At 36.4% G+C, this 27,999-nt stretch overlaps 1 protein-coding gene across 1 annotated transcript in view; it reads right to left on the minus strand.

The window, feature by feature from the left end:
* Nucleotides 1-23,855, minus strand: part of LOC134674726 (homeotic protein Sex combs reduced) — a 48,130-nt gene extending 24,275 nt beyond the window's left edge. The window contains exons 1-2 of the mRNA XM_063532855.1: nt 23,693-23,855; nt 19,370-20,246 (exon numbers count right to left, since the gene is read on the minus strand). Coding sequence (XP_063388925.1) covers nt 19,370-20,114 — 745 coding nt within the window. The 5' untranslated portion in view covers nt 20,115-20,246; nt 23,693-23,855. The remainder of the gene's footprint in view (nt 1-19,369; nt 20,247-23,692) is intronic.
* Nucleotides 23,856-27,999: the final 4,144 nt, after the last annotated feature.

Here is a 27,999-nt window from a genome sequence, read left to right on the forward strand (position 1 = left end):
TATATTTTCGTTCCCATTCTTGTCATAAATGTTTATGTTTCACTCATAAAACTAATACTTTCCTGCCTTCTTCTCGAGATACATCATTAAAATGACGTAGTAGGTGTTTAGTATACCTACGATCGTAACTCGCAACGGAACGACCTCAACACGTGTGGTTCCGAAATCAAATTAAAATCATGTTTGATAAGATCGAGTGGCGGTTATGGAAATTTATGACTATATTACCTGCGCAGGCGACTCGCTTAGGGTTGGCAACTACTATATAATATATTATTGTATTGTATTTTGACCTAGTGTACTACTTTTAAGAAAATTTATAGTGCACAAAAACTACTATATATCGACGGGTCTTTACGATGGGAAAAGATAAGATTATACTTATTAAAGTTCTAAGATCTGATACAGTATTTAGACTCTAGACACGTCACACATGATCCCAATGTGTATGGTTCGTAATTTTTTTCAGATGATCGTCTATACTGGTAATGGCACAGAAAAAATAATAATACTAGGTACAGAAGACTCGCTCTCTAACAAAACGCGTCTGTTACGATCAGGACAGATATGACCGCTAGGTGGCGACAGCGCCACGCGCGGCTTATGGCTTATGGCAAACCCCAAAATTGGGGTCGAACGGATGTACTTTTATCTACCTGTAGCAAAGCGACGAAATCGCGGAGTGAGACACGCCTGGTAATGGTATTGATTTCCTGAACTTAACATGAATTATATACATAGATAATTACATATGTGTCACGCACCTAATTAATCATACTTTTCGCTAATTTTAAACCTTCTCTTTCATGTTGGCAACCCTAGACTTGCGGCCGACAAAAACCAGGACCGAACTCCGCAATTATTTATGAGGTCCGCAAATGATTATAGTTTACGACCGTTTGACTGGATCCGCCCCTGGCGCGGCTGCCCAGGCGCAGCTAATGTGCTGTGAAAATGGTGTCATTTCGTCCAAAAAAAAGTTGAAATTGAAAAATAACGTTCGCAAATGCATTTAATTCGATACCAGTTTGAGTTCGAAGAGGTATTTGGGTCGCAAATTTCTCTTGATTACTGTGCTTCGGTCGGAGGTTGGGTAATAAATGGAAATTAAGGGGATTTTGCGTGTTTGTGGGAATGTTTTCCAGAAACTGGATGTTTAATGCTACCGTTGCCACCAAACTGACACCAAATTATGGAGTAGAGTACCGTACCTATTGTTTTGTCTCTACTCGAAATAATTAAATTTGCAAACACCTAAAAGACCTGCATTAAAACAAAAGCTACTGGCAACAGATGCAATATTTAATTTCTTATCACGTCGTTTAAAATAATATAATTTAAATGAAATCAAGGTTTACTCCGAGAAGCCCACAAAAATGTGTTTGCCTCAGATACAGAAATAAATCAGTCGGATGACAATTTAAAGTGGTTAACCCACTAACTGTGACCATTTTAGATATTTTGATCAGATCTTGTCGAATTCTAAGTCCGCAGTGATCTTGACATGAGTATTTGAACCCTATTGGGATTGTGATAGAGTCTAAATTTGTATAGCAGTTTCCGATGGTGTGGGAGTCTGTGCTAGTCTTTTGAGTCGCCTGCAGAGATTTATGTTTTTATTTAAGCATTAATGATTTAGTGTGAGCGATTAAACTATGCTAATTTGTTGTTTAATTGATATTAACTGGTTTAGTAAGTATCTCGAAGTAGCTTCGAACATGCGCATTATAATTTTTATATTTATACACAAAGATTTATTTGCGATTGTTTGGGTTTTATTACTGTCTTACTATTATGCGTAGGTACTAATGTTGTTTCTATTTGGTTTTAGTACGTGAGCCGTTATTTCCTTTTTTTATGCCTTGAATATTCGCGAAACACCAGGCGCCTCTTCCCCTCTATACTTTACGATCTGTTAAAAGACCCAAATTCGCTGTCCAAATTAACACGAAATAAAAAAGGCATCGATGCTTATAAAAAAGAGCCAAGGCAGAAGATAAAAGCTTAAAAAAGGCCCACGTCAAAACATTTGATTGTATTAATATTTATAGGCAGCCTCAGGAAAGGGCCGCGGGAGAAAAAAAAATGTTTATCAGCCAGTTTAGCTTTTAAGGAAACCGCGAATCTTTTGTTAAAGTTATTTATGGCCGCGAAAACAATTGCAGTGTTACCATTATTTCACATTTGACAGCAATAAGTGTATTATATTGTTTTTTGCGTCGTCCGATGAAGACGTCGTGGCGACTTTATTTAGTTCAACAATGGACCACAGCTCATATTATTGTGCGTGAAGTGACTTAATTCACCGATATCATAACTTTAATAGTAGAAAAAAGTTACATTGTGCTTTTAACGGATCTTATAATCTGGTAAAAAAGCAAGTTTCGAGCCTAAACGTAAGGGGACGATGGGCAAGGAAGGAAGTAACGTTTCTATTAATCAATAATTGTTTAATCAAATCCTTTTTAATATTTACGGAGTTTACTAAGTATTATAGAATTTTCCTGCCAGATTTTGTTAGATCTGCTTATTACTGCTACTGCTTACTGATTAGTCAGTCCAGAATGTCCAGATATCTATTTGGCACACCTATCAATGTTATAACACTTATAATCTACAACACAAGTTAATTATAAATTATACATATTTTATAAGCACATTAGCACACCCCGGATATTGGGTGCGAAGTGCAAAACTGATTTCGTGTATTTAAAACTTGGTTTATTTTAAAATAGTTACCAACACATAACATAATTGACTTAACCTATTCCTTTTAGGGTTTCGTATTTAAATTTATATCTACTACATTTTCATTCGTATATTTATACATTTTAACATGGTACCACGTGAACCCAGTTTATCCTTGCAAAAACCCAGAACAGTTGAGTAACGACTTGAGACGCCTATGCTAATTCAAAATGTGCAATCTGCAACTGCATAATCCTCATATACCTCATATACGTATGCATATTCTTTGCTTAAAGTTCTTAACATTGTATATGCTGGAAACTCGAATTTGAATCTTAGGTGGTTGGACGAAGGTAGAATTTGCGATGGTGTGATTAAAGAAGAACGAGGTTGCGAAATGTATGTGCATCTGAATGCAGTTTGTGTGCCTTTATGAGCATCAGTCTGCGTCGGAGGCGACACGGCTTATTGCAATGGAATTAAAACTCGTAATAGTGTTGGGCATTCATTTAACTGTATGTATGAAGGAAAACCTTTCTTAGACTGTTCAGTCATGCACTTTTGAGTGTAAGTTAATATATAAGGTTAATCAACTTCTTCATGTAACGCGATGCCTTGGTTACGTCCGCTGGATCACCCTTAAAAACAATTATAAATTCAATGGCAGTTATAAGCACAGTAGTTTAATGAACGCACTAGGTAAGTACATTAAAACTGTGTAAAAAAGCACATACTCATAAAATCTAAAAATATTTAAGTGACCTTTAATGTCTGCGGCTTCTTTCTATCTGTCAAGTATTATCAAGTTTATCTGTCAATTTGATAAGTTACAGTCTTTATTCACCCAAAGTATTAAAGTTAGACCAAGAAAAGTCTGCAGCTATTTTGATAGCCTACGCAGTGCAAGAGCTATTTTAAACGTCAAACTTCTATGAAATTATGATGTATAAATAACACTTTCACGGCGTGGGCTATAAAATCGCTGCAGACTTTTCTTGGTCTAACTCTAGGTACTATTGAGTCAATATTATGGTGCCTATGACAACATATCAGAAGTAGCGGAAAGTTCAACTGAATAATTATACAAAATTACTACTGACATAATTATTCAAAGCTAAAAATAAAGGCGCTAAAATGGCCATTAATTCATCGCCTGCAGTCATAATATCGGTGAGCTAACGTAAAGTCTAACTAGTTCTAGTTAATAGCTATAATTACAGAGTATAGGTATCTTTAAGTTTTTATACCTAAGCATTATATGCGGCACGCAACGCACTAATGTCACACTTCTATAGGAGCCAGTAGTGAAACGTGATACCAATATGTATTGAATAGGCAGAATGTTGTATGTGTAACTCACTGACGCCATTATGTATGAACCGGTAATGTAACGTAAACCGAAAAGTCATAGTTGTGTGTTAACATTAAGTATTGAAAATGTTGGCAACTTGCTAACCTATTTCGAGTTAAGTAGTACGTTGCTAACTTGTCTTGTTGAACTGATTTTCTTGGCGTTAGAGTAATGTTACTCTTATAGGTAGGTTATACCTAGTACGTTAATCCAACATGATGTACTTATATCAATTCATTTGCTTATGAATATAGGTATACCTACGTAGTACATGATGCTATGTTATAATTGAAGAAAAACAACAAACTCGTATAGGTAATACATACAAAGCAACCAGTAAAGCAAGTTTAAAAACAATTAAATTATCCATTAACACTTCGCTCTAAAGCTATCTTCTTATTAATCTCTACAAGTCTTGTATGAGTAGTTCCTCAACCGTGCTTCCTTTGCTTTTGCCTTTAAGTGACCACGACCAGTGCTATTTTGCTCAGTGATGATTATATTTTAAAATACTTATAAGAAGTTTTTCGCTATACCTATGCAACTAAGACGACATCTCGTACTGCCTTCTGATTGACCAATGAAAGTGTCATACACATCGTTAAACGATGAAAACGCGGTCATTTGAGATTTACTTACAAGTCTTCCCTTTTGCTTCCCTAATTTGGAATACTTTTACGTCTTGTTAAGAAGAATGAGTGCATGACAGACATTTAAAATTGAATAAGTAGGTACCTACCTACTGTTCCTTCCTTATACAGTGTATTGGGCATGATTAGGTAGTCAGCACACATGCAAAGAGATATCTACGTATTATATGCATATAAGGTCGTAATGACTAAAGTACTTTAACCATTCTTATCCTTTTTAGAACATAACAACAGCAAAATAACATTACCTGTAAAGGCTATAAGAACACGAACATTTTGTGACAGTTCATACTTTTTAGACCGGGAGGAGAAGGAGACGCCATAATAATTGTCTGTACGCTGTGGCCCTAGTGAAAAAGGGTACAAGTCTCGCGCAGCTTAGGTGTAAAAGGGCATAAGTGTTACTTGGAACTTACGTCCTTTTACAACTGCGTTGTCCGATACTTGTACCCTTATTCACTAGGGTCACAGGTTTATTCAGACTAGGTTTACGTAAAAGATAATGTGCTTCGAGGCTATGCTGTTTGTGTTAGTTGTTAAAGTACCTATGTCTTAGGTGCTACAATTAGTTAAGTACCTACTATTAGTTGTTTATTTCCTGTATTTAAACTGTAGTTGAATATAGAGCAAAAATGTTTAAATACGTGCTTGCGAGAGGAACTTGTTTTCTTGTTCAAAATTGGTTTATAACCTATTTTAGCATCTGTACTGACTTTATGGACATATAGTAGGTCGTCTTACTTTGTTAGGTATTCGTTTTGTATTAATTACTATAGGTGGGTCAATTTCTGAACACGATTTTTTTTCTGTCCGTGATGAAAATCGCGGGTTAGCATCAAATAATACTTACCATTTTTTTTTTACATAAAGAAGCCACACTTTCACACCGGGTTCCATATGAATTCACTGATTAATTGGTTTTTAGAGTACACTTAAAAATACCTAAAGGCTCAAATTACTACTCCCGTGCCCTGTCCGGAATCTACTTTTGAGCATAATGAAAAATCCTACGAAAAATTCTACATTAGTATCACTAATTTGGTGTCAAATACTTAAACTAGATGATATTTACTATCACTGAGCACATACACTATTAACTTCATTGTGGTAAATAACTCGTGATCGAAGTTTAAATTTTGTCCGAGCGCGCGAGTAAAATTTCGTCGGCAAAACTCAAAGGGCTCTGACAGTCGACGTCTGTATCTGAACCGCCTCGTGTCCCGCCTCACCTGTACTGGCAGTATTCGGCTGTTTCTCAAAGCAAGCGGATGTACGTCAAGCCGCGGCGTGTTCGAGCAAATCGCATAAGTATTTCGGAATCCGGGTGGGCGACAATTTTTTTCTAATTTCGATGCCCCTTATAAATTTTATTTCCCACATAGCTTTTCAGTAAAAATTGTCATATTTAGGAGCCCTTTATGTATCTTTATGTAAGCGATAACATAACAGTTTGTTTAAACACGATTTAAATTTTTGGCGAATATTTTTTATTACGAATTCTAATTTCCGTGCCCTAATTCCCATGGAATATTTACCTAAAACAGCTGATTAAGAGGCACGGGAATTAGAAAGTATTACATTTATTGTCAACAAATTTTTAATTGGGGGCACTGTAAGTTAATTGGCAATGTTTACGTCATATTATTATTACATACATATATATTTGCATTGAATATATATTATATGTAATAATAATATGACGTATATCTTTCTATTTTACATTTAAGGAAATCTCAAAGAATGCACAAAAATCTATGAACGTTTTTTAGTATAAGTACTATAGTACATACTTACAGGGTGGACCCGAATAACCCGGGCAATTTTAATTCGTAAGGTAAGGTGGGGTAAGACGACACCGGGGTAAGACTATCACTTGTATGTAATCCTTGTACTGTTAGTCTTGCGCCACCTTACCTTATTCATTGATCATATTATAACATTAAAATATTATATAAACATAAAACTATTTTTGGAATTATTACATATTATAAAACCCGTACCTAAGGTTACATGAAACAAAATGAATCAAATTTACAATGGTTTTTTTTTGTAAATTTGACAGCTGACAGCGTAAGCCGTATAAAGTTTAAATATATGGGAGACCGAGCTTTGCTCGGAAAACATATACCTACCTAAAAACTCAAAAATGCGCGTTTTCCCAGAGACACCTAGCTAGATCGATTTTTCATCCCAGAAAACGCCCATATATAATCAAATTTCATCGAAATCGTTAGAGCTGTTTCCGAGATCCCCGAAATATATACAAGAATTGCTCGTTTAATAGATTAGTTGTTATAAATTAGCTTTTCTAATAGGTACAAGAAAAATTAAATATATCCTATTCTTACTATATTATAAATACGAAAGTATCTCTGTCTGTATGTCTGTTATCTCGTCACGCTTAAGCCGCTGAAACAATATCATCTTGATAATACATATTTGGCATGGAGATAGTTTGAGGCCTGAAGAAGGACAAAGGATCTGGGGGCACGGCAGTGCCGCCGCCAAGTCGAGCAAAACAAAGTGGCACGGCCGTACCATCAAATCTCAATAACATTCTATCTAAATAACATTTAATTTGAGCATGTAGTCTAAGAATTAATACACTTTAAAATCCCTTAGTTTTGTCACTGGCACAATCACTCTCAATCAATATTATTTTAAGGTACTTCTAGCATACCCACAAGTTCCGAATTTGAAACGTAATTAGGTTTTAGCTTTTTAAGCTAATAAAAATCTAATAATACTGCACTATTAGTCACGTTCTAAAGATAATTGCATAAATTAAGTTTGTAATCCTATAGAAATATATGCGATAACAACGTAACCTTTTAATTCTTACAATTAGTAGGGAAAGTAAAGGTACACTACGATGGACGATGTGAGTATGAATAAAGATGTATTATGATATGTATATACATAGTATCGGTATGGTATGGGTATGATTACCCGAAAAGAAGGACAGCCTACAAAAAGAGATGGGATCATTTCAATTCATGTAAAAAGATGCAAATCTCGCAACGCAGTTCTTCTACTCTACTACAAAAAAGTTTTGGGATGTAATGTGAAACCAAGTCGGTTATTTTAGTCAGTGCCAGGGGGTATTTTGTAAGCAAGTTTTTTTTAGGAAGATTATAATATTTTTGAAAAATTACTTAACTTACCAACCTACACTTTGAAGATTTTCCCGCAGGGCAGAGACACCCCGTATACCTATGTGTAAATTAAGGCGGGGTAAGACTAACTTAGTTTATTTTGATCGGGGCAAGACTAACAGTATGAGGATTCCATACAAGTGATAGTCTTACCCCGTTGATAGTCTTACCCCACCTTACCTCATATGTGTTCAAACAATTTTTTGGGTTATTAATTTATGAAGGCAGCATATTCGATTTCTTCAGATTAACTTACACAATAACTTCTTCTCACTGTGCCCCTATTTATTTCTTAGTATCATTTCCTATACGACCATATACCAGATCATACACCTAAGTACCTATCTACATGCAGATACATAATGACACTTTTTAATGAATAGTTTTGTATGTAAAGGCGGACAAGTTTACGAAGCTACTCAAAGTATTGTTTTGAAATATGTACATTTTACTAAGAAAGAGAGATTAGTTGCCATTAAAATAAAGGAAAGGATTAGTCAAATACGTAGTTTTTAGTGTAACATACTTTCGTAGAATTGTCGTTCGAAACTAAAATTAAAGAAGGTAAATATGTCCGATGCCACTTCAGTATGGTTGCAGTATATTATTGTAGATTAAAATATACATAAATAATAGTTTTAAGTACCAAAATAAGTTAAGAAAACAATTCCCGTGCCGTGTTCTAATTTCTGTCCTAGTAAAATCTAATTTCCATGGACACACCAATTCCCGTGCCCTGACCAAAATTTTAAATTTAAATAACTTTTATAGTTTTTTGAATATTTTTATCCCATAAGAAAATTAATATTTATTATATTTTTTATCAAATTCTCAGCATATTTTTTTTTGTGTAATGTTGGTATTTCAAAATTCCATGGGAATTAGACACAAATGCTCGTTTGGTGAAATTGACCCAGGTAGTCTTCTTTTAAGTTTAATTATTATTTCTCTTTGTACTTTATTTGTACTAAATTGCAACCACCACTGCACCCCCTTAGGGAATAAACTCTTTAAAATATATTCTTTATCCCTTTGCAGGTTATATGTGAACTATGAATAACGTATAGGTACTCACATGTATAACGTTATAATATAGTATTGGTTACCCGCTAAGCTTACTAGCTTATGCGGTACGCATTAATACTCGTATTTTGGTGTTATAGAAAAGCTACTGGGTCGATCATGTGAGTTCTTATATTAAACATAGTCATTAAAAGCAAGTGTACTGTACTTATACCATCAGCAAAACACCTATCTACTTATAAAATGATAAGGCTTACAACCAATAATTATTACCTACCTAGTCAAGAAATTTAATTTTAATAATTATAACAGTAAAAGTGACGATGTAAATATAACTCATTTCGTAAAGGGCGCACGCCTATTGCGTAAAATTACAAAAAGTGTAAAAAGCTCGATTATGATAGACCATGTAATGTGCAATTTGCAATTAACTACTAATGGCATTTTTATGTTACTTGTTCTTGGTTTGTCAGTTACCTTCTGATCTGAGCGAAAGAACGAAAACGAAGCACCTCTGAAAGAGTTCAATGTTGTATTCTACAATGGCTACAAATTGAAAGTGTTCAATTCTGTATTCTGCAATGGCTATAAATTGTATAACGTGATGAGTGATGACCGAGTGTACATGAAGCCCGGCTTTCAATCCCGAGGACGTAGCCGTCGCCTTAGTAGGTTCAAATCCTGCATGGCTCGTTCCATAGCGAGGAAACCATCGGTTTTCGCGCATTAGAGAAGGCAGCAGTGGGACTTATACAGTGTGTTTTCTGTAACAGGAGCAATAAATGAAACTGTAGGCTGTACTCCTCAAACTGACCAACATTTGTTCAGCAACTTTTGAAAATAACTCATATTTATTCTAAGACGCAATGTATTGCAAATTTTGTTGTTACAAGCGTGACAAGTAACGCCAAACACACTGATGTCAGCGTACATTGAAGGCAATATTTATTTTGTATGAAAAAGAGGAAGAGGATTCATATTTTTGAAAAATTGCTGGACAAATGTTGGTCAGTTTGAGGAGTACAGCCTTTAGTTTAATTCATTGCTCCTGTTACAGGAAGCACCCTGTATAGGCTGAATTATTATCACGTATTATAATTTTACTCAAGCAATTTCCTCCTGCAATAAGTTTCTCCGTAGCACTGCACTTGGGACGTTGCTAATACTAACCTAACTTATTGTTAGCTATGTTAACCAATCACGAAACAAAAATTATATCGTTTTGCACGTTAAAAATTGAATGTCTGTAAAGACGGGACCCTATTACTAAGACTCCACTGTCCGTCTGTCTGTCACCAGGCTGTATCTCGTGAACCGTGATACAAGACAGTTGAAATATTCACAGATGATGTATTCTTGTTGCTGCTATAACAACAAATACTAAAAAGTACGGAACCCTCAGTGGACGAGTCTGACTCTATAACTTGTCCGGTTTTTTTTTAGTTTTCAGGTAGCCCAGTCTACAAACCTTGCATAGTCTCGTGTTAGTCGTTTTTCATCCAAGCACGATATATTTATGCAACAGTAGGTAATATGCAATTAATAAACATATCAACGAACCGTCCAAAATGCACACCTGCATCGGTTTAGCGTTGAAAAACGCCTAAACGGTACAGTTGCGTGTGAAAAACCATGTTTGTTCGTATCAGCTGAAAAACGCCTATAAATAACGTAGGTACGTGCGTGAAAATAAAAGCATGCACCAGTTATTTAAAGCTAAACCAGGTGAAAAATAGTTGGCATCGGCCCATTGACTTAAATATATGTACTTTTCTTCGGAGAGGAACAGTCATGTATAAAATAAACAATATAGAAGCTTTTTTGCACGCAACTCTTGGATTGTAATATGCATCTAAATAAGAGACAAATAACAATTCCCGATACCAACATTTTATGTTATTATAACTGCATTAATAACTTTGTTATAGTGGGTTTCCTGTTTATCGTAAATAGACACACGAACATGCCATCAGACGTTAAGGGGCCCACTGATTATCAGTCCGCCGGACGGTATCGGCCTGTCAGTTGTTCGGAACTGTCAAAATTTTGTGCTAACTGACAGGACGATACCGTCCGGCGGACTGTTAATCAGTGGGCCCCTTTACGGATGACTTTATAGGTATTCACGTGATAAAATAAATGTCACTTTTTTACAATTTGGGGCGATTGAAAGAGACTGAAGCTGTCCTAACCCTCACATACAATTAAACAGCTTCGAACATCATAGTACAGGTGGCCTAGTCACGATGACAATCGTTGATGGAAAATGCCAATCGAAACTTAAGTAATGTATGGAAATAGTCATGTGACTTTTCATCTGTCATCCCGATACATTTTTTCTTTTCGTTTGGCATTTTTTCGATGATGGACGATTGTCATATTGGCTAGGCCCCATGGGGACTTTAGTTCCTTGTGCATATGTCGGCGGCAGATCGTAAAATCGGGCATATCGAGATATTCCTAGGCATATCATGAAACGCCGCCATTTCATGATCTGACTAACGACTACCAGCCATATCGTTCAAACCTCAACGTTTGACGATTTGCCTGGCTACGTTTAGGCATATCAAATAAGTAGGGTGTGATATTCCTAGGCAGATCATGAAACGCCGGCATTTCATGATCTTCCTAGCGAACACCAGCCATATCGTACAAAACTCAAGGAGTGATATTCCTAGGCAGATCATGAAACGCCGGCATTTCATGATATGCCTAGCGAACACCAGCCATATCGTGCAAGCCTTAAGGGGTGATATTCCTAGGCAGATCATGAAACGCCAGCGTATATGCCTAACGAACACCAGCCAGATCGTGCAAACCTAACGGGGTGATTTTCCTAGGCAAATCATGAAACGCCGGCATTTCATGATCTGCCTATCGAACACCAGCCATATCGTGCAAGCCTCAAGGGGTGATATTCCTAGGCAGATCATGAAACGCCGGCATTTCATGATATGCCTAGCGAACACCAGCCATATCATGCAAACCTCACGGGGTGATTTTCCTAGGCACGCTTCTACCATTTATCGATGCAAAGCCAAAACGCACTTCACAACGATACAATATTGACATTTTAGCCAATAGGATCGTCCGAAACTCTCGGGCGGCACACTCAGGACGAGCCTCAGTAGTGCCTCTGTTGGCGAAAAAGAGAACTAGTGAGACGCCGCGGCATGCGGATCGACCGCTATTGATTTAAATCACATTATATGTATTAAGCCTCCAAAACTAAGTGTTTTAGTGATATATCGTGCGTAACAAAAGGTCTAAGACTGTTTAACGTACCGCCGGCCGGCGTGTGAAAGAGGAGAAGGTGCTGAACGTAAAAAAATAACTAGTGGCATCGAGAGAATTCCGCCATTGATGCAGTATCAGGTCAGTCCAGTGCGTGATATCCTTTGGTTATTTTATCGTGTTGTACCGTTTATTACCGGTGAGTAGGTATAGATATTTATGTTCGATCCTGAATGTTGTGAATTGGCATTGCATCTTATTCCAAAACCGCGTCGTTTTGCAACAAGGGGTGATATTCCTAGATAGATCATGAAACACCGGCATTTCATGATATGCCTAGCGAACACTAGCCATATCGTGCAAACCTCACAGGGTGATATTCCTAGGCAGATCATGAATTGCCGGCATTTCATGATATGCTTAGCGAACACCAGCCATATCGTGCAAACCTCACAGGGTGATATTCCTAGGCAGATCATGAAATGCCGGCATTTCATGATCTGCCTAGCGAACACCAGCCATATCGTGCATACCTCACAGGGTGATATTCCTAGGCAGATCATGATATGCCTAGCGAACGCCAGTCATATCGTGCAAACCTCACAGGGTGATATTCCTAGGCAGATCATGAAACTCCGGCATTTCATGATATGCCTAGCGAACACCAGCCATATCGTGCAATCCTCACGAGGTTATTTTACGATGTGCCCGGTATGAAGCTAGGAATATCAACGAATGCCAATGCTATGATCGATCTGCCGCCTCTTTTATAAGGCAGATCGTGATATGCCTGGGCAAATCTTAGTCAGATCATGAAATGGCGGCGTTTCATGATATGCCTAGGAATATCTCGATATGCCCGGTTTTACGATCTGCCGCCGACACATACATAGCTATGTAATGTCAGTAGGTATTATCAGTTGTGACGTTAATTACAAATGAAATCTTTGCCTCTTATAATGAAGAAGCTGAATCTCGTACTGAATTCCAAGTCCATACGCGTGATCTCAATGGTTAAACCAGATGAAAAATAGTTCGCATCGTCCCCTATATTTTATTGGCTAAAAGTTGCCATCAATAATTGAAGGAGAGTCTCGCGGGACCGGGGCTTAGGGAACTCCAGTTGGTTTTCAAACTGGTCTGTAATTGTATTTATGAACCACATATTGTCATTTTTATAAAGTTCAGTTAAGATTTATTTTAACGCCTTATAGGAATTAGGTAAGGTTCGTTATTATAATAACCAAGACTTGCATTAATTTTAATGTAAAAACATTTTTAAGCGCATTAAATTAGTACCACATAATACCTAATATGTTTTCGCATTTAACTTCACCGAAAATACTTACTAACAATACGCTTTTACTGTTATAAATAACAGCATTAACCATGAACTTCCTACAAGTTGTATCCATCCATATTAAATAATTAGCATAATTTACTCCCACTTAATAAACTTAAGCGCTAAAGAATAATCAACTTCATTTAAAACTGGGCGTGGCCCGACAGTGCAACCTAATTAAATAAAAACACGCATACACCAATACGCAGAGTTAATCGCTCAAAAACGCCTCATAAGCGCGAGAAAGGCATGGAAATACACCTTTACGCTTCTAAGCCGAGCCGTACGGCTTAAAGGACTCGCATCCAGGTCATAATGAAAAAAAAAACTGAGGCGTATTTTAGCAAGAACTTGCAAAGTCATTGCCGCCAATATGGCCGCGGCGGTTGGGGCACTAATCCCTTTTATTTATTTTTGTTAACCAGTTGTTGTTTTTTTAATCCTTGCATATTGACGGTGCGAGGCGGGGTCTGCGAACTAGATTCCTGCCGTATCTTCGATCGAGGCCCTTGCGCTCACGAAGTGTACCTAACTGCTTTTGAATTTAACTAAGAAGCCATTTTACAGAATGTTAAACACTGTTGTAAATATTGATTTATTAGTGCATACAAACGTAATTAACCTAGAAACAAAATAATACCATACCTAAAACATAATTAAATAACTAACCTACAAAACTTAAAAACTGTTGTAAATTCAATGTGGTGCTAAATAAAATAGAGTTTACAATCAATAATATTATATGCAGTACCTAAGAAGCGAAACAGGTAGCCAAATTGTCGCGTTTATTTTATTGGGTATAGGTTACTACCTCTTTGTATCGGCCGATTCGAATTTTAAGATACGTCAATTAATAGATCTAGAAACGATATGGATTAGATATGTTAGTGTCAAATGTGATGTTTCTTCAAACAAAAACGTCACTTTTGACACTGACACATGTAATCCATTCTAGATCTATTAATTTGATGTATCTTAAAGTTCAAATCGGGCAGTATATCTCGTTATTAACTTGATATTCAAGTACACCAAGTACAAGCAGTGATACTTAATATAATTTGCATCCAAAATTCATTAAAAAAATTGGGTTACGTAACTGTAACTGCTAGAGTATCTTGGTGGCGTCTCCTGTGTTAGTATTCTTACAATTTCTTTGTTAAGTTCAATATTAATGAGCTGTAACAAAGACCAAAAAGCCCGAGGTTTACTATAAAACTTAAAATACTATTTAACATAAACCAGCTTCACTTGTCTCCTGCGTTACGGTCGGAAAAAATACTTTAAAAAATAATTGGCATATGAACCGAGGCTTTATTAAAGTGCAACAACATTTCATTCATGTTTATAACTGAAATAAACTTAATTTATATTTTAATTGCCAATAAAGTAAAAAACGCAGAACACAGCAGCAACGACGGCACAATGCGCCCATAGCATAATATTGTTTGAGTCATATTTTACTCACTCGGACTTGATTTATTTATGGACTCAGACGGCCACTAATCTTGCTTGGAATTTAATTTGTTATTTATTTACTAATCGGTAGTACAGGTACGAGGAATGCAGTGTTTTACGATCAAAAAGGGCATAAGTACACTTGAGTTCAAATGTGCTTATGGCCTTATCAAATGTGGCTAAAAGACCGTATGTATATTGTATATTATGGCCTGCGCGTGAGTCGATACAGCAGTGGCAGCGCTGTTTGAGCGAAATCCGTTTGCACGACACATGGCACACACACAATGGCACGACAATATGACAAATTGTATGACTACGATTTTTTGATGATATATTGTGACATGTTTGATGTATGCAATTATGCATATCGTTTGTCAATGAAAGCAATTTAAGTATTAGGTAAGTAGGTACGAGTAAGTAAAAGTAAACTTTTATAGCTACGTGAAATTTGTGTCATAAGTATGATTCTAATGCATTAGTGTTTCGATTCCTTATTAAGTTAGCTATCCACATACACAGGAGTTTACCAAAAAAAGTACCAATGCTTTTTTATTCTATTTATTTTTTTCAATAGCGTAATAGTTAGCAAACATCGGTTAGAATTTATATAAGTAGACACATTGATTTTTTTAGTTGTGGATAGCTTAAAAAATAATGAATAATAGCCTAATTAGCCATTATTAACAAATTAATTAATTAATTCATTCTAACTAAACTTGTGACATAAATAAAAAATACTTTAATATAACTTCAGCATTCATGATGTAAATTTTTGAGTACCTAAACGCGGTTTATTACAGTAGTCAAGCATAAATGCTTAATGAAATTCATTATTTTTTGCGCGCTTAAAAATACAGACACATTATAGTTACATGGCGCATATAAAAGAGGCACCGCCGCGGTTGGCAGAAAATCGCATAAGTAATTATATTGAGTTTGCATTTATACATAATTCATTAAATAATTACTCAATGTGTGGATCAAAGTTATTCAAAGACATTTCATGCCAGAAGAGATTAACTGTGTCGATCAATTTTAGATTTAAAACAAATGGCATTAAGATTGAATTTCTAATATTTTTTTTTCCTTACAGCACTATGGTTCTGGTTATGCAGGTTATCCCTTCACTCGTTTCATAAATTAGTGTTAAACAATGCTAATCGTCATTTATCATACAGGTTTCAACGGGTTCTACAGTCAGTTATAAGTACACACAGACTTGCGTAGAACTGTCGTTTTTATTTACAGGATCGGACGTCAAAATACTGCCGTATTCGAACTTCAAGATATTCACAAGAGACGACACGTATATACTAGATCCATTCTAGATACGTTATAGTTTAGATATCAACTAGTTCTCTTTTGCAGCGCAATTCGGGCAACCAATGTCACTTTTACGTTAGATAGAGTAAGATATCTATTAGATGTGAATTAGTTCTCTAAGTCATACCCTGTGGAAATCGTTCAAGTGTATCTCCAGAATCGCGCAAATGTCAAATTTGACAGGTTAGATCTTAAACATACCTTAAACATATCTTGGTGATCTCTACAAGATGTCTAATAGATGTCTATTTCATAATCCGAATCGGGCCCATACTGACTTTAGATATTGTATTGTATGTATGCCACAATGACACGATTGTAAACATTATTAGCGCTTCAAATAGCTATTCCAATAAAATTGATTTGTATTAATGATCAGTGAAACTTGCAAATATATGTTCAAAATATCAGACTTTGCAATACCTAGGTACCTACATTTAACATAATATGTACAAATATAATAAACATTATTTTAGACCATATATGACTCCATAAAATGGTAATAGTTGTTACCTGTGTATCATGGCAGTTATTACACCGTACCATCTTTTCACAACTGACATTTATCATTTAAAAAAAAAACCTCTCTATGTTGTATTTTATTTCTTAAGCGACTAAGCAACATGCCTTACGAACATATTAGCATGAAGAATAATGAAAACAGACTTATTCCAAGCACTTTGACTTATGATTTATACGCGCAAACAGTGTACTACGGACGCGTATATGTGCATGCAGCTCGGAAACAAACATATCCCTTTCCTCGAAATGGAATAGACACGTCACTCCATAGCGTTTGCATGTAATTTCACAAGTGCTAAATATATAGAAATCTTAGTCTGCACGCATAGCGCATGCGGCGTCGCGTTTGACTTATTGCCTTGAAGCACGTAAGGGTTGCGACCTCCGTCTTTTCTATTTGCATACTTGCCCAGGTCAGATACGGTTAGTACGTATCCAAAAGACTTAAAAGATAAGTAAGCGTTTTTAATAGCAACTTCCGTAAGACACAGACATTAATAATGAATATGGTTCTAATGAATATACTTATTAAAACGGATCACTCACGTATTTTAATGATTGCTCGACATATTTCGCTCCAAAACGAGGAGCTTTTTCAATGGGAGCACGCGTATGATTGTGCACGTTTTATTTTAGTTTTTTTACAGTTAATAAGGTAAATATAATATAGTTTTAAAGATACTTATTGGCTTAGGGTTATTTTCAGTAGGAATTGAATTTCAAGTAGCTCATTTCAGTGCTGAAATAAGCCAATAGAGACTTGAATCATCTATATCATGAGAAGGAGTATCTTCTCTTCTTTGCCTGGCCCTTTCCCATTTTATTTGGGGTCGGCCCTCCGTATCATGCGTCTCCAGGTAGCTCGATCCTGGGTCGTCTGTTTGTTGACTTGGGCTTCTTTGAGGTTCTTATTTACTACGGACATCCATCATGAGAAGTATATTTACTCCTAATAGATTTCCTTTTAACTTTGTCAAAATAGATAAATATATTATCTAGTTCTAATCAACAACCGCTACATGATTGGGATTAGCAGGTATGTTATTTTGTCTCCTGTGTTACTTTTTCCTTGCGTTAAGCTAACTTGATTGAAAATAACCAGCGATAGCCTACTATAGGTATAACAAGACCCTAAAACAAACAGTCTACATGATAACTAGATGGCTGCGATATACGGTAGTTATTGGCTAAACAAGGCGCACCTAGCAGCAAATGTCAACGGCACCGCCCCCACTATGCAAATATCCGCTCCTATTGGCAGTGCGACGGTTCGCAGAGGTCAAACTTCATTCCAAACCTAAGCACAAAATGTCTAATTTAAGTTCCTACAATCTAGTTTTAACTTTAAAAGAATGTTAGCTATCCTGGTGACCGCATTCATGTTTTTTTACATAATAAATTGTTAACTACTTACTCGTACTACATTCACTCGCAGTTTCTTAACGCACATGTATCTATCCTCCCGGTGAAATTTGAACTTTGACTCTTGGTCAATATGTCCGAGTTAAAATTGACAAAACTCGTGACAAATATTAAAACACACTAGGTATAATATGTATAACGCGTGTAAAACTATTATAACCCCGTAGGTATACGTCCATGCTATTTAAATTATAGGTCTAAAATACCTAAAGAAAATAACTGCAACTAAATTATTATACATACTTGTAACGTTCCAAACGCTGGCCGCAGCCTTGAACGTTGATCTACTTTTAACGTTTAAAAACTAATTGCACTAAATATGCCAGTTTGAATCAACATTTTATATGTAAATTTCGCAAACACGTCATTAAATAGGTTAACGTTAAGACTTTAAACCAATTAATCTAAGTCCGTAGTGTATTTTGCATATTGAAAAGTGAAAGATTGTGCAAGTGTGAACCTTGAGAAGGTCATGGAATACGTGAAACAATACAAGTCTAATTTCTGGGAAACAGACGGCAACATGTGCGCGCCTTTATCTCAGACATCTACAAGTGACAGCGGCTGCGCCAACCATCTTGCTGTCCTATGCTTGTAATAATACGAGTATCTTTTGTTTTTTATTCAACTCACACGTTTGCGGGTAGGCTAATGAAGATAAAACGTTTTGTAAAAGAAACAAATGGTTCTAAAATCAAATTAAAAACGTATTAACTTTTAACCCGGTTAACACCAGAAGGTTATCATTTGCCACGTCACTGTGACGATGCACTTTCATCATTAGGAGAAAAAAGGCTTCGAATGCAAGCGCCCGACGTCCATTAATGCCTTATTATGGACGGTATTCATCAGCTTCGATCGTACATTAATGTACGCTAATGTTTTATAAATAGATGTATAATTTGCTTTGTCTACACCTTGGACTATTGACTAACAGTTAGTTTCTATTACATCAACTATTGGTATTTGGACGAGGGCGTGGCGGCCTCCGGCTTGTTAAACTAACAAGGAAGTCGATCCATTTGATTTAACGGCGGTAAAAAGTGTAAAACTTGTTTATTTTAACGTATTATTGCTTAGTTATAAAGTCGTAGTAAAATAATAAAATAAATGATAACCTATGTATGGTGACACGACCTAGATTGCAATGCTGGTTATAAAAATTATTAAAATCGTTTATAAATGAAATTAAGTTACTTACTTTGTCCTAGATGCACCCGCTTCATCCAAGGATAAATTTGTGGAGGATTCGCCGACGCGTTGGCAGATTTAGAATTCTTCGTATTATTAGAACTAGAGTTGTTAGCCTCATTGCTTTCGTTGCTGGACGTACTGGAAGCCGGACTCGAAATGTTCTGGTTCACGTTCGCTTTGTGTTCCACTGGGGAAGCGATGGGTGTCGTCAGACCCAGCTTAGACCCAGTTCCACCCTGTACGCTAAAGCCGGGCGAAGTTCTGCCGGGGCCTGATGACGTGGAAAGATCTTGTGGCGATGCGACGCCTGTAGTGGAGGTGGTATCAGCGAATTTACAACTAGCACCGCCCGCTTGGCTGGGAGGATTGGATATCAAATTCGGTGAAAGCGCCCCAGGGCTCGGGTTTGAATGCTGATGCATATGACTGGCTGTGTTTCCAAGTCTTTGTGGGTGTAGTTGCGTGTAGTCTATCATGGTCTGTGGCTGCATGTGGGCCCCCGCAGCCGGCGCGGCGTACGGGTGTTGAGGGTAGTGGTGGCCGACTTGTGGAGGGGAGTAGCAGGCGTTCGGGTAGGCCGAGGCCGCCGCGCTGGGATTGTAGTAATCCGCTCCCGGGGTCGGCAGGCCCGGGTGCCCGGGCTGGTCCACCGGCGTTCCCGTGCGCCCCGGCGCCTGGTTCCCGTAGCACGAGGCTAGGGAGTTCACGAACTGGTAGGAACTCATCCCGGCGTTGTAGTTTAGGTCGTTCATCGGTAACAGCGTAGTGTCCTTCTTGTTAAGTTCACTCTACTCTTGTCATCCTTCGGATGTCTGAATGGTCTAGTCGGACATGTTAAGTGCTGTTCGCAGTCCGCTTCAATTGTCCGAGCTTGATTGATGGTCCTGCGATAAAATGAGACACATTAGTTGGTCAAGTGTGTGCTCTCGTTAGGAGGGCATCCAATAGAATAACGAAGGAAGTGACTATGGTGTAAGTGTATTCGTATGTTGTTATTCTTTCAAACGACGTATTAGTGATAGATGTTGTGCGAGAATGAAGTTACTGTCTAAGGAGGTGCTTTTAATGTAGTCGCAGTGTTATGATATGACAGATATTCGTTTTGGGATCTAACTGATTTTGAACGTTTTTGTATGCTTGTAATCAACCCGAATGTCGGTAAATAATACTAGATAAAATAAAACAAAGTTTTTTCACTAGCTAATATCAACAGCAACATTTAACGTAATCGTAACAGCTAATAGAATTTCACTTGGTGTAGGTACATAATTATTATTATAGACCAAAGCAATAATTAATCTTAACAGCTGTCTAGTCTGCGTGGATTAAACGTAAAGAGGCTGATATTTACAGTCACAGGTATAGATTCGTACTATACCCGTACGTAGGCATACACACAAGGAAAAAAACAATGCAAGGAAAGTAATGCCGATAAAAAATAATTCTTGCATCACGACATAGATCACCAATAGAGAATAAGGAAGCTGCGCAAGGGGGGTCTATTCTAAAACAATAAATTAATACATTTCTATAAAGTGCTACACATGTCAAGTGTATGCGGAAAAAAGACGCCACGTGTTGGCCCATAAAAGTGTCCGCAGAGCTTTATGGGTGTAAGCGGTAGGCCAAGCGCGATTTACGACGTATGCCGGTGCATATGTCTTTATGAGCAAATTAGCAGTCATTGTGTATGTGCTGGATTTACAGTCGAGTGATGAATGTGTGAATTTGAGAATTGGGGATTTTAGGAAGAAAATTTGCGGAGTTTTAACGGCGTTGAGCTGAATTAATGTTCGCAAATCTTGAAGTTTAAGATACTTTGTGATGTAATTTTGTGACGTGGGGCTTCTATGGCTATTTACTACGAATATCATATCATAGGTTATAAGATATAAAAAAAAAATATATTCCCTTAATCTATCTTGTTAACTCAAAGGTTGATTCTTCTAGTTCTAAATATGTAGAATCAAAATTGTATCGCGCGACGGTATACATTGATTGCGAATTTCAGTTTTTTTTTTAACTTAAACTACTTATTTAGTTATTATTTTATGTTTTAATACATTTAGAAAATAAGGTAAGGAAATAATGCAAAATATTTATTGTAATCACATCCGGTCACATCACACACATCAAAGAATAAATTAATTTGTTGGATTAGGTCCCAAATTGTGAATAAAATTGGAATTACATTTTTTGGTGTCTTATTAATGCATACTTAGATATAGATAAGTAGGTACACTTGTAGCTATATGGTGACCATAGTATTCAAACGTAAAATTTGCTAAATTATATCCGTCAATTTGAGCCTACATACTGCATGTGACCATAATTGTGACTACAACAACTTTAAGGCCCACTTGCACCATTTCACTAACCCGAGGTAAACCGGTTAAACCTGGCGTTACCATGGTTACCAGTACAATTTGACACTAGGTTAACGGTTTAACCGCTTAATCCCAGGTTGGTGAAATGGTGCAAGTGGGCCTAAGTATAATTAAATATAATGGACTCAAACCTGTAGTTAAATATAATGGACGAAAACCTTTAGTAACTAAGATTAATTTTTAATTGACTAAATTAACTTTAAGAACCAGTGGTTATCGGTAACCATGGTGACGACAAGTCTCTTGAGTTATTCCTGTATAACATGTACAATACTTCTATTTTATCAATAAAAGTTTGATTGATTGATTGATATATTTTCATAAACAAATGCCTGATTGAAGATCTTTAACAAGTAACAACCATATGCTTGGAAGCATTGGGTAGCACGAGTATTATCAGTACTATCAATACAAGTATCTATTTAAGAAACTTTGTTACTTTTAATTAAGAATTTTAATATTATTCGTTAACGCTTTTTCAGTAACTTAAATAGCGAATGAAACTACCTACATATGTAGAGTACATAGGTGTTATCCATAAGTTCGTACCTATATCTACCTACCTACAGGATTTTTTATTAAGATTTAGCTCCATGATAGTTTAGCATCTCCTGATTTTGCTATTCGATTCTTATTAAATTTGTACCTACTCAGATACCTTCCTTATTTTATACCTAGCTACAATAATAATATGAAAATCTATATGTCTATATGATTGGAAAGCAAGATAATCTTGACTCGAAGGTCTGAAAGTTATTTTTAATTATGTATAAGTAGGGAATTATATGTTTTTAAGTCCGCAATCAAACTTAAATTAAGAAAATAAAGAAAAATGTGAAAACTATTTACTAAGATTGTAAAAAAAATGGCAGATTGAATTAAATTTAATAAACTTGTGTGCTATAAACAAAAGTTTCAACAAAGTTCAGTATCAAAATAATCCATATTGAAATAAAGACGCTGACGTGCCCTCACATGTGTCGGTTTATTTCAGTCGGATTTTTGTCGTCGTCCGGTACGAGTTAAATGGGCCGGACGATTTCGATGCTTTTTCTTTTTCTTTTAATTTCATTTATTTTTCTAACGTTCCCAGCTTTGAAGAGGAAACGGCTGACTGTTTTAATTTTAATTCGGGCATTGATAGCTTGTTGCAAGTGTCTTGTTTGGTTTAGTTTTTTAGTTAGTTTATTAGAGAGGAAGGCCTTTTGAATGTTGCGCTCAGTTTTCATTTTTATTTTAGAAGATGATCTAAGCACATATTGTCGGCTAGATTCGCGTTTCGAATCAATTTGATATCTAGGTGTTATTAAACGAGTAGACATTAAGTAAACCACAGGTTCAGTTCCATTATGATTCTTATAGTACCTACATAAATGACACAAATATTTATTAATGATTAATTTCTTATTTTGTAATAAAATAAACTTTAATCAAACAAAATTCAAACCGCTAATAGTCACCGGAAACTTGTATAAACCACAAACTCACTTTGTAGTCAAATACAGTAAGCTTTCAAAGATTTAATATGCTTTAAATGTACTTTTGGCAGTGGGGTTTGGTATTCGTACCAAGGTGTTGGGAGTATCGTAAATAAAAGTTTAGACGCCGGTACCGTGTCAAGTGGACAGGTTGAGATCCACCGCCAAGAGATTTACTGCGACACGCTTTGATTTTATGACTACTCAAACACTATCAATTGACGATAATTGTCTAAGAAACTGCATCTTCGGATTTAGTCACATTCAATAACAAAATTGAAAAAATAACTGATTTGCAAGACCGAAGTGATCCCATAAGTGTTCCGTAAACAAAGTTTTGTACGGAACACTAAAAATTGACTTGAGTTTTAAGAACTTGTAGTCCAATTTATTTCAGCGCCTTAAACTTTTTCAGCCGAATTTTCTTTTCATAAATCCAAACAAATTAAAACTAGGTATACTCACACTAAATGTCAATAAATAAAAAAAAACAATCACAACCGATTCACAAACATCACTCACTTCACAGTTTAAATATCGAACTCTTATTTTAAAAGTCCGGTAAGTTTAAAAATCGAATGCGTCCGAAAAGTTCGGCGCGGCGCGGAGGAAAACGGCTCGTGGTTTCCCGGCGTCCGAGCGACGAATGCGTCTCGAGCGAGCGATCGCGGCGAGGTGGGCCGGGCGGGGAGGGGCCCACCTGAGCCGGCGCCACGTGCCCGCTCGGGCGGCGCGCCCGCGCCCGCTCCCGCTGCCGCCTGTGCTGAAAGTGACGCGAAGGACTCACTTTTCATGGAGATGGGATTTGACGAAGTGTTTCTTTGTTTACGTGGATTATATTGCTTCTTTTAATTAAGTTCGCAAAATTGTTATGATGAAACTAGGATTATCTTTACATAGATGTTATGATGGAACTAGGATTATCTTTTCAGAATAGAGATGTTTTGAGGATGAGGATTGTTAATAGCAGATTGTTGTGTTAACCAAGGATGGAAAGTGAATCATATCACCATCAGAGATATTTTACGACAGTAGTTCGAGATGGTTACTTTTACACGAGTTAAATACTCTACTTTTCATTTCGGCTACGAGGAAAGTCAAACACAAGAAATGTAGGTTTATTATAGGTATTTCTTTTGATGATTAAGATAATTAATTTCGGCTGATATGAAATAGAGGCGACCCTACACAGGGTGATTTTCACTGATTTTGTTGTTTGACCATACCACTCCTCAGAGTTTTTATAGATATATCTATAATATAGGTCGTCCTGAAAAACCCTGAATGGCTTCCTATTCATCCCACAGAGTATGGTTAGAAATAATAAAATCACTCTGTGTGTATACTATGGCAAACCCAGCGAAATTCAAAATTTTCTTTAAGAGGATAACCCTTCGGGCCATTTTTTTAATGTTATCACCTTTTTCTACTGATGGAAATGGCTTGCCAAACTATATAGGTACATTTATCTGAAGTTAAAGAAAAACTCAAAATTTATTTTTCTTTCAGGACCAGTCACCAAATTTGGTAGTAATCCTGCGCCGTAGTTCTTCAGAATTTCTTCAAGCTGTGGCCTGGAATTCAATCACTAAAGTACGAAAAAAAAGTTAGGTATCATCGCCCATCAGTATTCTTCAAATAGGTACTTATTCTAAGAAAAATCCTCGTCTTTTTGTCTGTTTATATATTATAAGGATAAAGGACAATTTTATATTTAAGCAGGTTTGTATGAGTATCTCATAATTAAAATGTTAGTAAGTATTTAGATACCTATCCACTTCAGAAGTTTCAATAATTAATCGTATTTTAACAGGGGAGTAACTAAGACGTTTGTGCTATCTTTTTTAAAGTTCACAAAGTTTGTGGTATTTTATTTATTTATTTAAACTTTATTGCACAAATTTACAAAAAAAGAGTACAATTGGCGGACTTAACGCCTTGAGGCATTCTCTACCAGTCAGCCATTGGGCTAAACAGAGACAGTAATTAATTTGGTGCAAGATTGTAAATTGTGGATATGAGAATAGACACATGTCGACACTACTATAGGCTACAAAAAATATAGGTAGGTAGCAATATTTGAAATCTAATACTTGCATATATTGTAACATTAATACCTAAGCTAAATAGCTAGCAATGAAATAATGCTTTAATACATTTTCCCTATTTTTCGTATCAATAATTCGTGCTGTAATTTAAATAGTAAAATAGTAATAATTATGCATGTAAAGTATAACTATTTCCACTACAAAACGTCAGTAATCCGTCATAAGTCGTACTTACCGGTCGCGGCGCGGACGCCCATGTATCACGAATGACGTGACGGACGGAATAAAAATTACCAAGCACTTCAATGAATTATTTAAAACGCTATTTTAAAACAGATGTTTTGTAACGGTTGCAGGTTTGTTGTGGAAATATGACACTGCGAAAATTATTTTATAAGCTATTATTTATTTTAAGAAGTTGGGTACCGAATAAACTTACTCTATGGGTATGTATTAAAAGTTTATCCCTAAACTTTTGATAACTAAAGCCTGACAAGTAATATATGATCATTGTCAAAACGGCGCTGTTATTCAGAATAACCATGTATAAGGTGATTAGTATTAATATGAAAAAAATAGTTCCAGTAAAATTCCGCAACATGGCGCGTGATCATATTATAATATACTGGTCAGGCTTTACATACCTACTAAACGTATGCGTTACTTGTTACTTATAATTCTTTTAAATATTTAAGCAAAATGTTTAGTTAGGTCCTTTCGTGATAGGTAGGTACTGTGTACACATTTTTTTTTTTGTTCTCAGCCTTTTGTTATTCTTACAGTTCATATAAATTTTTCATCTCATAGGTACAGGTTAGAAATTCGCTTGGGCTTTGACATTTATGATAGCGCTTCCACATGCTGTCGGGTGAATCAACTTTTAGAACACTGATTTCGTGTCCCTAGACTTCCTAACAAAGAAAAATCGATAAAAAAAAATTGTTGATTTTTTACTTTTTTGTTTACAGGGGAATTATTAGATCCATAAGTATTGAATTAACACATATAAATTTACAATGTGATCAGATAAGAATAACATTGTATACGGTAACGCAGCGGAAAAAAAATCTCCCATACAAAAATGTGTGTCCCTGATTTTGTGATTTTTCTATGGAGGAAAACTTTTTTCTGCTGCTTTACCGTACAAAATGTAACTTAATTTTATCTGATCGAGTTGTTACACTTGTTACTTTTGCCCCTGTTAACAAAAAAGTAAAAAAAAAACAACATGGTTATTAAAAATCGATTTTTCTTTGCTAGGCAGTCTAGGGACACGAAATTAGTGTTCTAAAACTTGATTCACCCTATCGCGTGTCAAGCTGGTGCAGAAATAACTCGAGCTCCCGATAGTCCTGATATTATCCACGAGAAGATGCATGTAACTGCGTCGAAATGTCGGGAGCTCGAAAACAATACAAAAGGTAATCACGGTCCATATTCCGGTCGATACTAACCGAAACTATACCGGGTGTGGCCTGTAATATGAGCAAAAAATTTAACTGTGGGCTGATGTACTCCTCATACTGATCAACATGTGTTCAGCGACTTTTGAAAATAACTTGTAGTTTGATTTTTAATACACTTTAAAGGTTATTCAAAGACGCAATGTATTGCGAATTTTGTTATGTTTAAGGCTTGACAAAGCAACGTCAATCACAATGATATGGCGTGGTGGTGGCGTCCATTGAAGATAATATTTATTTAGTATGAAAAATAGGGAGTCTAATTATTTCATAATTTTTAAAAGTTGTTGAACAAAAGTGTCACCGTTTAGTACAATCTATGTTTTAATTATTTGCTCATGTTCCAGGCCACACCCGGTATACTGACCGTGAAAGTAACCGTGAATCATTCAAAACTGTTAACTTCCCATTGATTTTTAATCACACCACAGAGCTATTAAAAGCTTGCCCATAAGAATAAATCTAAACAGTCGTTGTTCTAATGGCGGGCATTCGTCTCGCACTCGTTTCGAGCTGTAATATAATTAGTAGCTAACTAAAGAAATGGGCCAATTAGTCCCCAACCGGCACTGGACTGCGTGAGGACTGTGACGTACGGGTCAATTCAATTTTTAGTTATTCAATCTGTTGGTTGATAAAATGTCACTTTTGACCCTGACAGATCAGTATCATGTCGGAAACAGATATAATAACTAAAACTCGAATTGGCCTGATAGCAGGCGTGGTTCACTCCGCGATTTCGTCGCTTTACTACAGGTAGCTAAAAGTACTTACATCCGTTCCACGCCAATTTTGGTGGCTAATAGCCATAAGCCGCGCGTGGCGCTGTCGCTATACCTAGCGGCCATATCTGTCCTGATCGTAACAGACGCGTTTTGTTAGAGAGTGAGTCTTCTGAACCTATCAGTACTATTATTTATTCTGTGTTGATAGTGAAGTCTGTGATCAGGTAATGTGGCGTCGATGATGTGGTTAGGGAGCCTATTACACCATCCCACTAACCCGGGGTTAACTGGTTAAACCGTTAACCCAGTTTTAAATTGTACTGGAACTATGTTAACTCCAGGTTTAACCGGTTAACCCCGGGTTAGTGGGATGGTGGCGATTCTTATATAACATGTTGACAAGCCTTTATTTTAATTAGTTCCTTATAAAATATTGCTATGATATTTTACGAGGCAAACGTGCAGACGACTCGACTGATGGTACAGCCGCCATCAGATATATCAGAGCGGCCAAGGTGTTCACAATATCTGAACGC

This window comes from Cydia fagiglandana, chromosome 2 (assembly GCF_963556715.1).
Source record: "Cydia fagiglandana chromosome 2, ilCydFagi1.1, whole genome shotgun sequence".
Lineage (NCBI taxonomy): Eukaryota > Metazoa > Arthropoda > Insecta > Lepidoptera > Tortricidae > Cydia > Cydia fagiglandana.